The sequence below is a fragment of the Gobius niger genome (assembly GCF_951799975.1).
Source record: "Gobius niger genome assembly, chromosome: 9".
NCBI classification, from domain to species: domain Eukaryota; kingdom Metazoa; phylum Chordata; class Actinopteri; order Gobiiformes; family Gobiidae; genus Gobius; species Gobius niger.
In genome coordinates, this window is record NC_136860.1 from 33,041,271 (window position 1) to 33,053,554 (window position 12,284).

Genomic DNA, 12,284 nt, shown 5'->3' on the forward strand with positions numbered 1-12,284 from the left:
CCCTTTTATCCGCTTAGAAAATCCACATTGTTTAATTTTGTGTAATTATACTTTGTAGTGGAACACTTCACGTAACCATATTTAAATAGGGAAAACGTGGAAGAGCTTGGTAGCTTCTATCTTGACCTGTTTTGGAGCTATAGAGGAGAGAGGGAGAGGCTAAATGCTAACGCCGTCTGCGCTGTGTTTACGTGACTGAAGGCACGGGTGAAGATCAGACAGGTCCTAAAGAACTCGTCAAAGCTAAGGTAAGAACATATCTCAGTATGTAAAAACGGTGGCCTATTCCTTTAATATAGAAGGTGCAGGTACACGTATGGCCTGAGGTGGCAGTAGTGAGTATAAAATGGTTAACCAAATCTAGCCCCTTCAAGCATTTGGAGATAGTTCATCCTGTCTCAAGGAAGTGAAAGTGATTCAATATTGACCAATATTGGGCAGACTTTTTCCTTTTGTCTCTTTGGTTCTTCTAGTCTGGACACTGTATTTTGTACTTATTTGCAATTTGACCCCACGTCTGGATAGTAATGTATATAGAATTTATTGTAAATATATTTCAAAATGTATTCTTTATTTCATACATCTAACAACAAACTGTTTCCCCAAATATGAGATGGCTAACACTGATTTCACAACACAACTGTTCTGCGAATTTATTTAAAATCACAGTTACTTTTAGAGATGATTATCTAATCAGAACATGGAGTGAGTTCCACACTTTGCGGTTGCCAGATCCTGTGGCTAAAATCAGTTTTAAATAAAACATTTCTCGCTGCCAGAAATCGAGCTAATCCAACATAATTGGTGACACCCTGAGAAACAATTGGAAACTCTTAGACAACTGAGAGGAAACACAAACAAATTCTTCATCCTTCCTTTATCTTTTAGGTGCGAACAAGCTTCACCCATTAAAATACTAATTACATAAAAGATGAGAGATGGAAACAAAAAGAGCCAAACTTGTGCATGACTGAATATATTTCCCAAACTGACCAACAGGAGCGAGAATATTTCCACTGTCTTTTTGCTTGTTAATATCACTGTTGAAAATATTTATCAACAAGAACCTGTGCCCGGTGCTTTGGACGTTTGCTGTTGTCATTAAACTCTGCCAAATTCAAAACACTGTGAGACGAACGAAGCCAGGACGAGCATTTTTAGAACAAAGGTGAGTTACAGAAATAGACCTGTATTTAATCACCTCCTGGTTACCGCATACCGCACTGGACAGAGCACAAAGGTCTGTGGTGGCTACTGTCCAGACACGCCCTGAGAGTCTTGGATTACAAAACCGTTTCATGGCATCTTTCCACTTTCTTTTCCAGTCGACAATAGTTGTAATGGGAAGATGATAGAAAACTGAGAGGCAACTCAACACATGCCAGGGTATAGTGCTATCATATAACTGTGTCTTGCTTTAATGCAGTAACTACAGGACAAGATTAGATTAGCAAATAAGGCATAAGTGAGTTTTTTCCCCCCGTAAAGTCGTCGTGTTACCCGTGGAAGCGCCCTCTCTTCTGCTCCTGCTGCAGCCGGATGTTCTCCAGCTTTAAGGGACTCGGGATGAAGCCGATCTCGCAGCCCTCCTTCACCAGGCGCCCGATCCACCAGTCATTGTTGTACTTCTGCAAAGGTGTAAAAAATCTTCTATTAAGGCGTGTTCTATTCTTCTCTTGTTGAATTTGTATGGCAAAACCTTCATATTCTAAAAAGAGGACCGTTACTAATAAGGCGAGGTACAGCCAGGGCCAGGCCATTGATGGCCTTCAACACAAACATCAGGACCTTAAACTCCACCCTAAACTGCAACGGGAGCCAGTGGACGACAGTGGACGTCTGTAGTGTCTATATTTCTGTTTTAAATAATTAGGTGCAGGATGGGTAACATACAGTCTTGATAAAAAAGTATTTGAAGGGAATATTTCTGTTTTTTTGTAGAATGGGCTCATAAAGTTTGTCTGCTTCTTTTACAGGAGACACTGCAGGCCCTTTTTTTTTTTTTTTTCATTTTCAGGTCTTGGGCCAAATTGGTATCTTAAAGGGACTATACAGAGTTTAAACATGTTAAAATTAAGTGTTTTCTTCCCCCTACATGTTCCACCAATGTCCTAATGTGTAGAATGAGCCCAGACCTGTTCACCACAATGACCTCTAAAACCCTGCACTGTCATTCAATAGAGGAGGTGCAGTTACACGTATGACCTGAGGTGGCAGTAGTGAGTATAAAATGGCCAACTTGCCCCTTTAACATAAACTTTCACATGGAAATGGAATTTATTTGGGAAACTGTGATTTCAATGGGCATTTTCTCAAAGTGCACTCTTCTCATTTTGGTGCGACAATATCTCCACATAAGTAGCTCCTACAAACAGCCTAGGACTGAACAAAGTTTTGCATGGTGTTTTTTCAGAGGGATTTTCTTAATGTCTAACTCCTAGCCTGAATTATTGAGTTTTGAATTTCAAAACCAAGGCAAAATGTGTTATTTTTACTGATATTTTCCACTACAATATCCAAAAGTCTTTGTAACTAATATGTTAAAGAGGGGGTATTATGCTTTTTTCAATCACATAGCACCAGTCTATATCACACTACGATGATGACCAAACCTTCTGTTGGTCTGTAAATGCAGTAAATTAGAATAACTGCCTTGTATAAAATGTCTCTCTCAAAATGGCTGTAGCGAATGTCTTGAAATAGGCCTCTGTCTCTTTAAGAACCTCTGACCACCTGCCAAAACCAAATGCATTCTCTCCTCTTTGCCATTGTCGTCACTTTTTATTTCCCTTATGTGTTTTTGACACTTTTTTAATGGCACTTTTGTTGTTGTTACTTTTTTATGCATTTTTGTCACATTTTTTGCTGGATTTTGGTCACTTTTTTACAGGATTTTTGTCACTTTTTACTGGATTTTTGTCACTTTTTTACTGGATTTTTGTCACTTTTTACTGGATTATTGTCACTTTTTTGATGGATTTTTGTCACTTTTTTGATGGATTTTGGTCACTTTTTTACTGGATTTTTGTCACTTTTTACTGGATTTTTGTCACTTTTTTACTGGATTTTTGTCACTTTTTACTGGATTATTGTCACTTTTTTGATGGATTTTTGTCATTTTTTTGCTGGATTTTTGTCACTTTTTTGATGGATTTTTGTCACTTTTTGTCAATTTACATCCTCATTTTCATTCTCTCAACAGGAGAAAACATGTTCAGGTGGGAATTAAGAGGTTAAGAACCTCTGACCCTTTCCGACACGCCCCCTCCACACGCTGTCTGTGGCATCAGGAGGAGCAGTGGTTGGTTACTCGGCTGGTGACGAAAGCTCGGAGGCGTCTCCAGGAGGTGCGGGCGTTCCTAGGAGGACTCAGGCAAACCTATCCCTAAAATGGCCGCCATCAGAGTTTTTACAGATTACTCAAAAATACGTGAATGTGCCAAGGCAACACTTCAGGCATGTTTTTAATGAGGGAATGAGATAATAACATGATGTAAAGCTTGAAAAAGTCAATTTTGCATAATACCCAGAACCAGACAGAAAACTGCAATACATTATTTACGCATATTTATGTCAGGAATCTACAGCAAAAGTTTCAAACTGCCTTCTCTACATTTAAAAAGTTTCCCTATTCACCGTCTCGCCTTAAACATAACTTATTTAGCAGTTTGATACTGAAATCGTATAATTTTCTTCGTCTTACACAACACTCCCTGATCCCGCAGTGGCCATTACGATCTGTTTAACACCGATATCAATTTCTCTTCAACATCCAGCGCTTGCCAATTCACCAGGCAGTAAATACAGCTTTACATTTCTTCTCCCACAGTCTTGGCTCCTTTCTCTTTGATTAAAATGGCGGCCTGATTACCGCCGCTGCTGCCGCTGCCGCTGCTGTAGATTGGAAATGATTCAGTGCCGTGAATAGTACCTCTTTGATGTGCAGGAAGTCCTTGGCATCAAACGAGACTCCGGTGCCAGACACGGGAACGTCCTCATCCAACGCGCCGCAGTAGCTCACGTTGGTGCGCACCGCAAACGCCACGCCCTTGGACTGGAAACACAGAGGGAAATGCGTGTTCAACGGGCCCGAACACAGGGTAAACAGACTTTACACGTGCAGGAATAAGTTGCCATGGAGACGGGATGTTGTGTAGCCTACTCTTGCTACCCAAATAATAGCCTCATGTGCGCTTTGTTTATTGCGACTGTTCAAAAGGATGGAGGAAGCGGCGCCATTTTGGATCTCGAAACAGAAAAAACACCTCACCTGATGAGTTTGTGAAGGCTCTCAGTCGGCCAGGATAATACCAATTTTCCAGGCTTACATTAACCTCTTACCACCCGCCTAAACCGAATGCATGCTGTCCTCTTTGGCTACAGGCCTGTGTAACACCTCATTTGAAAGCTAAGACCCACAAAACTGATCTTTTCCTCGCGTTGTTGCTGTGTTGTCTCACCTTTTTTATGTTTTTTTTTTCTTTTCTTATTTTCCATTTTTGTCACATTTTTGAGGATTTTTTGTCATTTTTTGTTGATTTTTTGTCACATTTTTGTTGATTTTTTGTCATTTTTTTGTTGAATTTTTGTCACATTTTTGTTGAGTTTTTGTCACATTTTTGTTGATTTTTTGTCATTTTTTGTTGAATTTTTGTTGAATTTTTGTTGAATTTTTGTTGAATTTTTGTCATTTTTTGTTGAGTTTTTGTCACATTTTTGTTGAGTTTTTGTCACATTTTTGTTGAGTTTTTGACACATTTTTGTTGAGTTTTTGACACATTTTTGTTGATTTTTTGTCACATTTTTGTCATATCTTTGCTGCGTTTACATCCTTGTTTTCTCTTGTTTTGTTTTTTGTGACTGTTTTGGTGCTTTTTTTCCAAGAAGCTTTTTGATTAGGGTAAAGCCAAACGGGATCCGTCCAGGTAGGAGTTAAGAGTTTAACCACGAGAGCGAGAAGAAGAGTCTGATATTCACAACTCAATCAGCCCCAGTCCTGTTGATGATATTTAAAGATTAAAAAATTCTACTTTTGTGAGCTTTTAACCTCTTAACCCCCGCCTTAGGCCAGTGTAACGCCTCATTTGAAAGCTAAGAAAACCCTTCTAAAACTTCTTCCTCGTTATGATTGTGAAGTTTCCGTCCTTTTTGGTGGTGTTTTCATCACGTTTTTGTTGCTTTTTTGACACATTTTAGTCACATTGCACTAAAAAAACAAAATGTGACAAAAAAAAACACTACAAAAAGCAATAAAAACGTGACAAGTCGACTATAAAGTGAAAACAAAGTCAATGAAGAGACTTACATGAGTTTTGCAGGTCTTAGCTTTCAAATGAAGCATTACACTGGTAGTCTGTAAACTCCAGTTGAGAAGCTTTTTAGATATTTATTTTTATGTTTTACTAATTTTCATCTCTGGATTATTAAATTCTCCATCAGTTTCTTTGGATGTCGAGGAGAATCCCCATTTTCAAGTTTTGGACAAAAAGGCACAGAGGTACGAAATGAAACACAGGTCTGGCTATAAGAACATATTGTCATCGTTTCTAAAAGACCTAATGGACCTAAATTATGACTTATTGGACAGCTGAAAAATCTGTGTCAAACCTGATGCAGTCCCACGATACTAGACGCTGCTGCTTCTCAAGAGATATATAAATATATATAACAATATAAATACACTAAACCTGACTGACAGGTCTAGATCAATTCTGCTGGCTTTGGACCAGAAGTAAATGACTTGTTTCTATTATCAAGTTATTGTGGGGCAATAATGTCTCTTGCCATGTTTAAAGTGATACATAATGTTGGAATTGATGGTCACAGAATGCCAGAAAAAGCATAACATGTCCTTTAATCTCAATTACGAACGTCGACTAAATCTAAAAACCTCTATTAGGACTAAACCAGGTCCGGAGCGGGACTGAAGCAGCCCTGCGAGCGCCACACCCTTTGTCTGAGAGCAGAAAGGGCAGCGCTAAATAAGGGAGGGGAATTAAATGGGGTTTATTTACAAGGAGAGATAGATGTGTTAATCAGGAGCCAGTGGAGCAGAGATGGGAGCGAGGGCCATATAAACGACTGTAACAGAGAGGACTGTAGCTGACGCTGCCAGAAAGAGGGGCACAGATGAGAACTAAATAAGAGAAGGGAATTTGCATAAGTGCACAAGTCACCCCGAGCACTTCACAAGAGACACTTTGTATGACAGTTATTCACTCCACACCCAGTCGGCTCGATATGGATGTTTTTCATTACATTTTACATGATTTTTACATGATGTGCAACAGCAGAGCGGGCAACACAAGAGAAAGCTAAAAATGATTTGGCAGACAGTTGTAGCCTCTTTTTATGAAGCTTGGCACAACATTTCATTTAAACAATTTTTCAATGGGTAAAATTCAGTCTCGCTGTGATTTTGGATCGTTCTAATCGCTATCAGGTCTGAGGTAATATGAGTTTTCTTGCTGGTAGAGCCGGTGCTCGCTTTTTCGAGGCCATAAGCAAAAGTTAGTGCGAATCCCAAGGCTAATTCGCAAAGAGCGAGCCCATTTACGGTTAAAAATGGTTGTACGCAGTAGTGCAGGGTGGAACATAATGACTTCAATTTAGGCCCTGCCCCACTGTGTGAAAACCACTAACCACTAAGCCACTGTCAGACTGGTGTTTAGGACTACACTATTTCCCCCCACTTTTTTAAAATTCTCTCACCTCTGCTCCAACTATTTCTATCTTACTGCTGAGATTTTAGCCTGATGGTGATTCCGTCTAGACACATGCACATTCAGAGAACCACAGTTATTGAAAGTAACTTGCTGCGCCCCTGAGGACACTCGAAGACGCTTTACATTTCATTATTTATTCACTCCATACTTGGTGGTAGTAAGTATGGAGCTAGTTTGGTAATCTACTAATGTAGCCCCAACCACCCCTCGGGTAGACTGACGGAAGCGAGGCCGTTGCAATCTGCAAACACCACCAACCACTCACACTCATTCACTCAGGCTCCCTAGTGTTCCCAAACGGTCTCCCATCCAAGTACTAACCAGGTCCTTCCCTGCTTAGCCTCCGAGGTCTGATGGGATCAGGCAGAGTAAAGGCGGTGTGGCCCTGAGATGTCATAAGGTGGCTTTTTTCAATGTTTATAAAGTCCCTGGACGTGTGACACAGTTTACATGCGTACACATAATTTACAGTTTTAAATATAGAGTACAGTCCAAACTTACGGCATTGAAAATAACTTTTAAATGTGTCTCTTTTGTTGTTGTGTTGTGGATTAGAGTATAGAAGTTAATAATATGATCATACAAAGATTTAATGTATTCAACTTGGTTCATTTGGAACAAACGCTTCCCTCTGTGGTAAAATTCTCTAATCAGAGTGTGATGACATATACTCAGCGCTGACCTTCGCCCTCTCGAGCTGGACCGTGGCCTGCTGCTCCCGCTCCTGCCTGCCCCCCTCCTTCTCCTCCTCCAGAGACACATCGGAGTCTGACGGTCGGCTGGTGTACGAGTCCGCTGAGCCCTGCAGAGGAAACACAGGAAACGTACAGCAATGTTAATATGCCGCTGAAATCACTTTTGACACTTTGGTGTAATGTTATTTGCGGATCACCAGATTCTCACCACAAACAAATGAATGATGAAGTATGCGATTTCATGAGATTTATGTGGTTTCTCTATCATATTATTTTTACAAGAAAGTAAAACAAGTGAGAAACAGTGAGAATTATGAGAATTATGAAGTAACATCTCAAAAGGTCTGTACATCCACTAATCATTTGTAATCAAGCTTTAAAGTGTAAAATCGACTTTTTTGAGCTTTCAACCATGTTGTTGAAGGAATAGGCCACCGTTTTTGCATACTGAGATATGTTCTTACCTTAGCTTTGACGAGTTCTTTAGGACCTGTCTGATCTTCACCCGTGCCTTCAGTCACGTAAACACAGCGCAGACGGCGTTAGCATTTAGCCTCTCCCTCTCTCCTCTATAGCTCCAAAACAGGTCAAGATAGAAGCTACCAAGCTCTTCCACGTTTTCCCTATTTAAATATGGAAGATTAAATATGGAAGATTACTGTGCAGTAATCTTCACTTTACTGTGCGGATGCCCAATTACTCCTGGTATTATTACGCCTTACAATATAGTTCCCCCTTTTATCCGCTTAGAAAATCCACATTGTTTAATTTTGTGTGATTATACTTTGTAGTGGAACACTTCACTTAACCATATTTAAATGGGGAAAACGTGGAAGAGCTTGGTAGCTTCCATCTTGACCAGTTTTGGAGCTATAGAGGAGAGAGGGAGAGGCTAAATGCTAACGCCGTCTGCGCTGTGTTTACGTGACTTAAGGCACGGGGGAAGATCAGACAGGTCCTAAAGAACTCGTCAAAGCTAAGGTAAGAACATATCTCAGTATGCAAAAACGGTGGCCTATTCCTTTAAGCTATTTCCTTATTAAAAACACCCCTGAGTGTCTGAACAGATGTCATGTTTGCACTGAACGCTGTGAAGAAGGAGCTCTTTCTAACCTACTCTGGACACCTGTTCTTTTTTCGTACCTAACGATAATGTCATGGTAAAAATGTGCGTTTACGAGTACAGCACTTTATTCAACCTTCCTAAAGCAGAGGACACTCGCCAGAAGGGATTCAGCGACTATCAGCCAAAATCGGGTTTTTCTGTGACCATCACTTCACTGATGGATGCTTGGTGAACCTTTGCCAGAACCAAAGTGGATTAACTTTTGTAACCATGTCAACTCCTTAAAACTGGATTGTGAAGTAACTGCACTTTTTGGGAAAAACGCAGCAAACAAATGACAGAAAAGATTGCTAACTGTACATGTACGTTCCTCCTTTTTATTTACGACCAACCAGCCGCTGTGGGAAACCACCAGAGCCAGGTCCTGTGATGATCAGTGAAGATGAAGTGCTAAAGCCCCGTAGGCGCTTTAACACACACTTCAAAACCTTACTATATTATTCTATGCATTTCATTTGCTGCTGTGAGGAGATACAATGGCAGTATACATACCTCCACTCTTCATCAAACACAATTCTGTGCTTTTACTGAGAAAACAATTAATAACTCAGCCGCTGTATATTCAACCTTTCTGTAGAGCTTATGTTAGAATACACATAAACAACTAGTGAATCTTTAACGCCATTGTGAGCAAAGGTAATCCCCTCAGAAGCGATCAAAGGCGGAGAGATTAAAGATACCCGGAAAAAAGCTTCACAGGGAAAGCACTCTCCCTGTGTACGGGTTAAAATTAGTATCAATCAAACGCAGTCACGGAGCTCAGATGTTAAACAAGCCCCTTTGTTTTATCTACGTTTGAGTTCAGAGATAAAAATAGGCACCATTTCATGTGAAAGGGAAGCGCATTCGACTACATTAGTGGCCATAACAGAACATACAAAGATAGGATTGTAAAGGACTTGTATTATAGCCTTCTAATCAATCCTATGTTATCATGTCTCATGCCTGATGAAGGCCATAGCGCCAAAACGTTGACTTAAAGTCCTTACAATAAAATATATTTTTGCAAGTTTTGGCAGTGTGTGAGATTTTTCCTGATCGATGCAACATGGATATGTATGTAAGTATTTGATGTGTGAAGTGCTCTTCTCTATCATGTTTCATTCTAGAATGCTCAAATGATTTTTAGTCTTAAAATGACTGTACCTTTCTGTATCACTGACAATTAAAGGAATTTGCCAAAAACTTTAAGGAGGGTTCAAAATCGAATCGAAAGTGATTGAGACTGCCTCTTTTTTGCATTAGAAAGAGCTAAGTCAGAGCCTTAATGGGACTATACAGAGTTTAAAAATGTTAAAATTAAGTATTTTCCTCCTCCTACATGTCCTAATATGTAGAATGAGCCCAGACCTTTTCTAAAGGAAACGGGGCTATTTGGGAGGATTTAGAGGGACATCTAGGTATTCTTAGTTTTTTTTTTCTTCCCTTCCCTTGTTGGGGCTACAGCCTGTGTGAGCCTACCGTTTGACCCATCCTTGGAACAGTAGGTGGCGGTAGTGCCCTAACATTTGGTGGCAAACCGCCGGAATAATCCCTAAGAAGAAGAAGAAGAGCCCAGACCTGTTCACCACAACAGCCTCTAAAATCCTGCTCCTCAAAAAGTTGTTACTTCGGGTCCGAAGTGCCGTCATGCAAGAGTTTAATATAGAGGCTGCAGTTACGTGTAAGACCTGAGGTGGCAGTAGTGAGCAGAACATGACCACCTTGCATGTAGTCGCTTTAAAATGACCACAACTTCCTAGGCGTAAGACAAGCTGAGAAACATTGCGGTGAAAATCAAATCTCAAGTTTGTATTTTTTAAATGTTATGTTGCAGACTTTTGCTTATAATTTTGGAACCAAAAGAAAAAGGGACAGTTTTTTGTTTGGAATCTGCAGATTTTTGTCTTTCAAGTGGGCTCCCTTTGAAGTATCTACTAAACATGAATGTCCTGAATAAATTAGCCTACGCCCCTACTGTCACAGGCAACACTGACACATTTTACATTTAAGAAGCGTAATACAGGATTACAGGCAAAACTTATGGTCGACCTCTAAAAAACAGCACAATTATAACTACATATCCATTAAGCTATGGACGTGCTCAGCTTTTGAGGAACTGTGTGATGTTGTGTGACCTCCGTTGATCCCTACTGCGCAACTCCACCAGTAGTTGGGGCGTTATTTTTTTACTTTTTTTTTTTACTGCTTTTTGTTCTACTTGGTACTTTATGTTATTTTTCCCGTCATGTTACCTCACATCGCCTGTGAGTACAATAGGATAACTGTATCTCTCTCAGCACATTGACTGTGTACAGTTTGTCATGGTTATTTATCTGGCATGACTTAACCCGGTCTCCCTCAGGACCGGAATTACCCACAATTCAGTGCAATTCAGTGCTTCGGGAGCTGCTGCCCTTGTTTGCTCTGGGTCACTGACATACGAGTAACTACAGCGAATTAAATGATAAAATGGACAACTGTAGGGTTCACTCGGATGACAGCAAAGCGCTACGCTCGTAAAATTACAGCTTTTGTGTTTTCATTTTTATTTGACCTTTATTTTAACCCCTTAACTCCCACCTGAACCGAGCACATTTTCTCCAGTTTGGCTTTACCCCAGTCCAAAAGCTTCTGGAAAAAAGCTGTGAGAATAGCAACAAAACTGAGACGAAAATGATGGAAATGTGACAAAAAAGTAAGAAAACATTGACAAAAAAGTGACGAAAAATTTATGAAAAAGTGGCAAAAGTGTCACAAAAAATTGACAAAAAATGTATGAAAAAATGACAAAAAAATGACAAAATGTGACAATTTTTTTTACAAAAATGTGATAAAAAATGACAAAAAAGTTACAAAAATGAGTTGAATACCCAACAAAAAAAATATGGAAAAAAAATCTGATGACGTGAGGAAAAAGATCCTCTCGGTTCAGGCGGGAGTTAAGAGGTTAACTGTAGATCATATGTTGTGGTGAGAAGAAGCACCAGTGGAAGGATCACAATTTCAAACACATTGATTGAAGCCCTCACATCCCCCCTCCTCTTGCTCCCCTTCACTGTGCAGCTGTTTCAATAAAGAGAGAGTAAAAGAAGAAAAGAATGCACTGCTCGGTGCGTTTGGCTTTAGTGAAGCGCGTGTGTTTACTTCGCAATGAGGATTAGGCGGCGATTGAGAGGTGAGGAAAGCATATCCTGGCCATGTAGGACCATAGGCGCTGATTTGTGTTATTCCAAGTGGGTGCCCAGTAAAAAAAAGAAGAAGAAAAAGTCGAGGTCGAGATCTAACCAGCAGTCTCGCAGCTGGGCTCCCGGCCGTATGAGCCCTGCAGTCTATGGAGCTACACTCGTGTGTTTGGAGGAAATTAAAGAGGGGGTATTATGCTTTTTTCAATCACATAGCACCAGTCTATAGCACACTACAATGATAACCAAACCTTCTGTTGGTCTGTAAATGCAGTAAATTAATAGGCCTCTGTCTCTTTAAGAACCTCTGACCCTTTCCGACACGCCCCCTCCACACGCTGTCTGTGGCATCAGTGGGGAGGGGGTTCTGCTGAGGGGCAGTGGTTGGTTACTCGGCTGGTGACGAAAGCTCGGAGGCGTCTCCAGGAGGTGGGGGCGTTCCTAGGAGGACTCAGGCAAACCTATCCCTAAAATGGCCGCCATCAGAGTTTTAACAGATTACTCAAAAATACGTGAATGTGCCAAGGCAACACTTCAGGCATGTTTTTAATGAGGGAATGACATAATAACATGA

General features: G+C 40.4%; 1 protein-coding gene across 3 annotated transcripts in view; it reads right to left on the reverse strand.

The window, feature by feature from the left end:
- The window catches only part of cacnb4a (calcium channel, voltage-dependent, beta 4a subunit), a gene marked incomplete at its 3' end in the record, with an annotated part of 92,772 nt that overhangs the window by 18,239 nt on the left and 62,249 nt on the right, over positions 1-12,284 (reverse strand). For all 3 annotated transcript variants that reach the window (XM_079563443.1, XM_079563442.1, XM_079563444.1), the window contains 3 exons: positions 7,408-7,527; positions 3,932-4,054; positions 1,501-1,628 (listed from right to left, as the gene is read on the reverse strand). In XM_079563443.1, the coding sequence (XP_079419569.1) occupies positions 1,501-1,628; positions 3,932-4,054; positions 7,408-7,527 (371 nt within the window). The remainder of the gene's footprint in view (positions 1-1,500; positions 1,629-3,931; positions 4,055-7,407; positions 7,528-12,284) is intronic.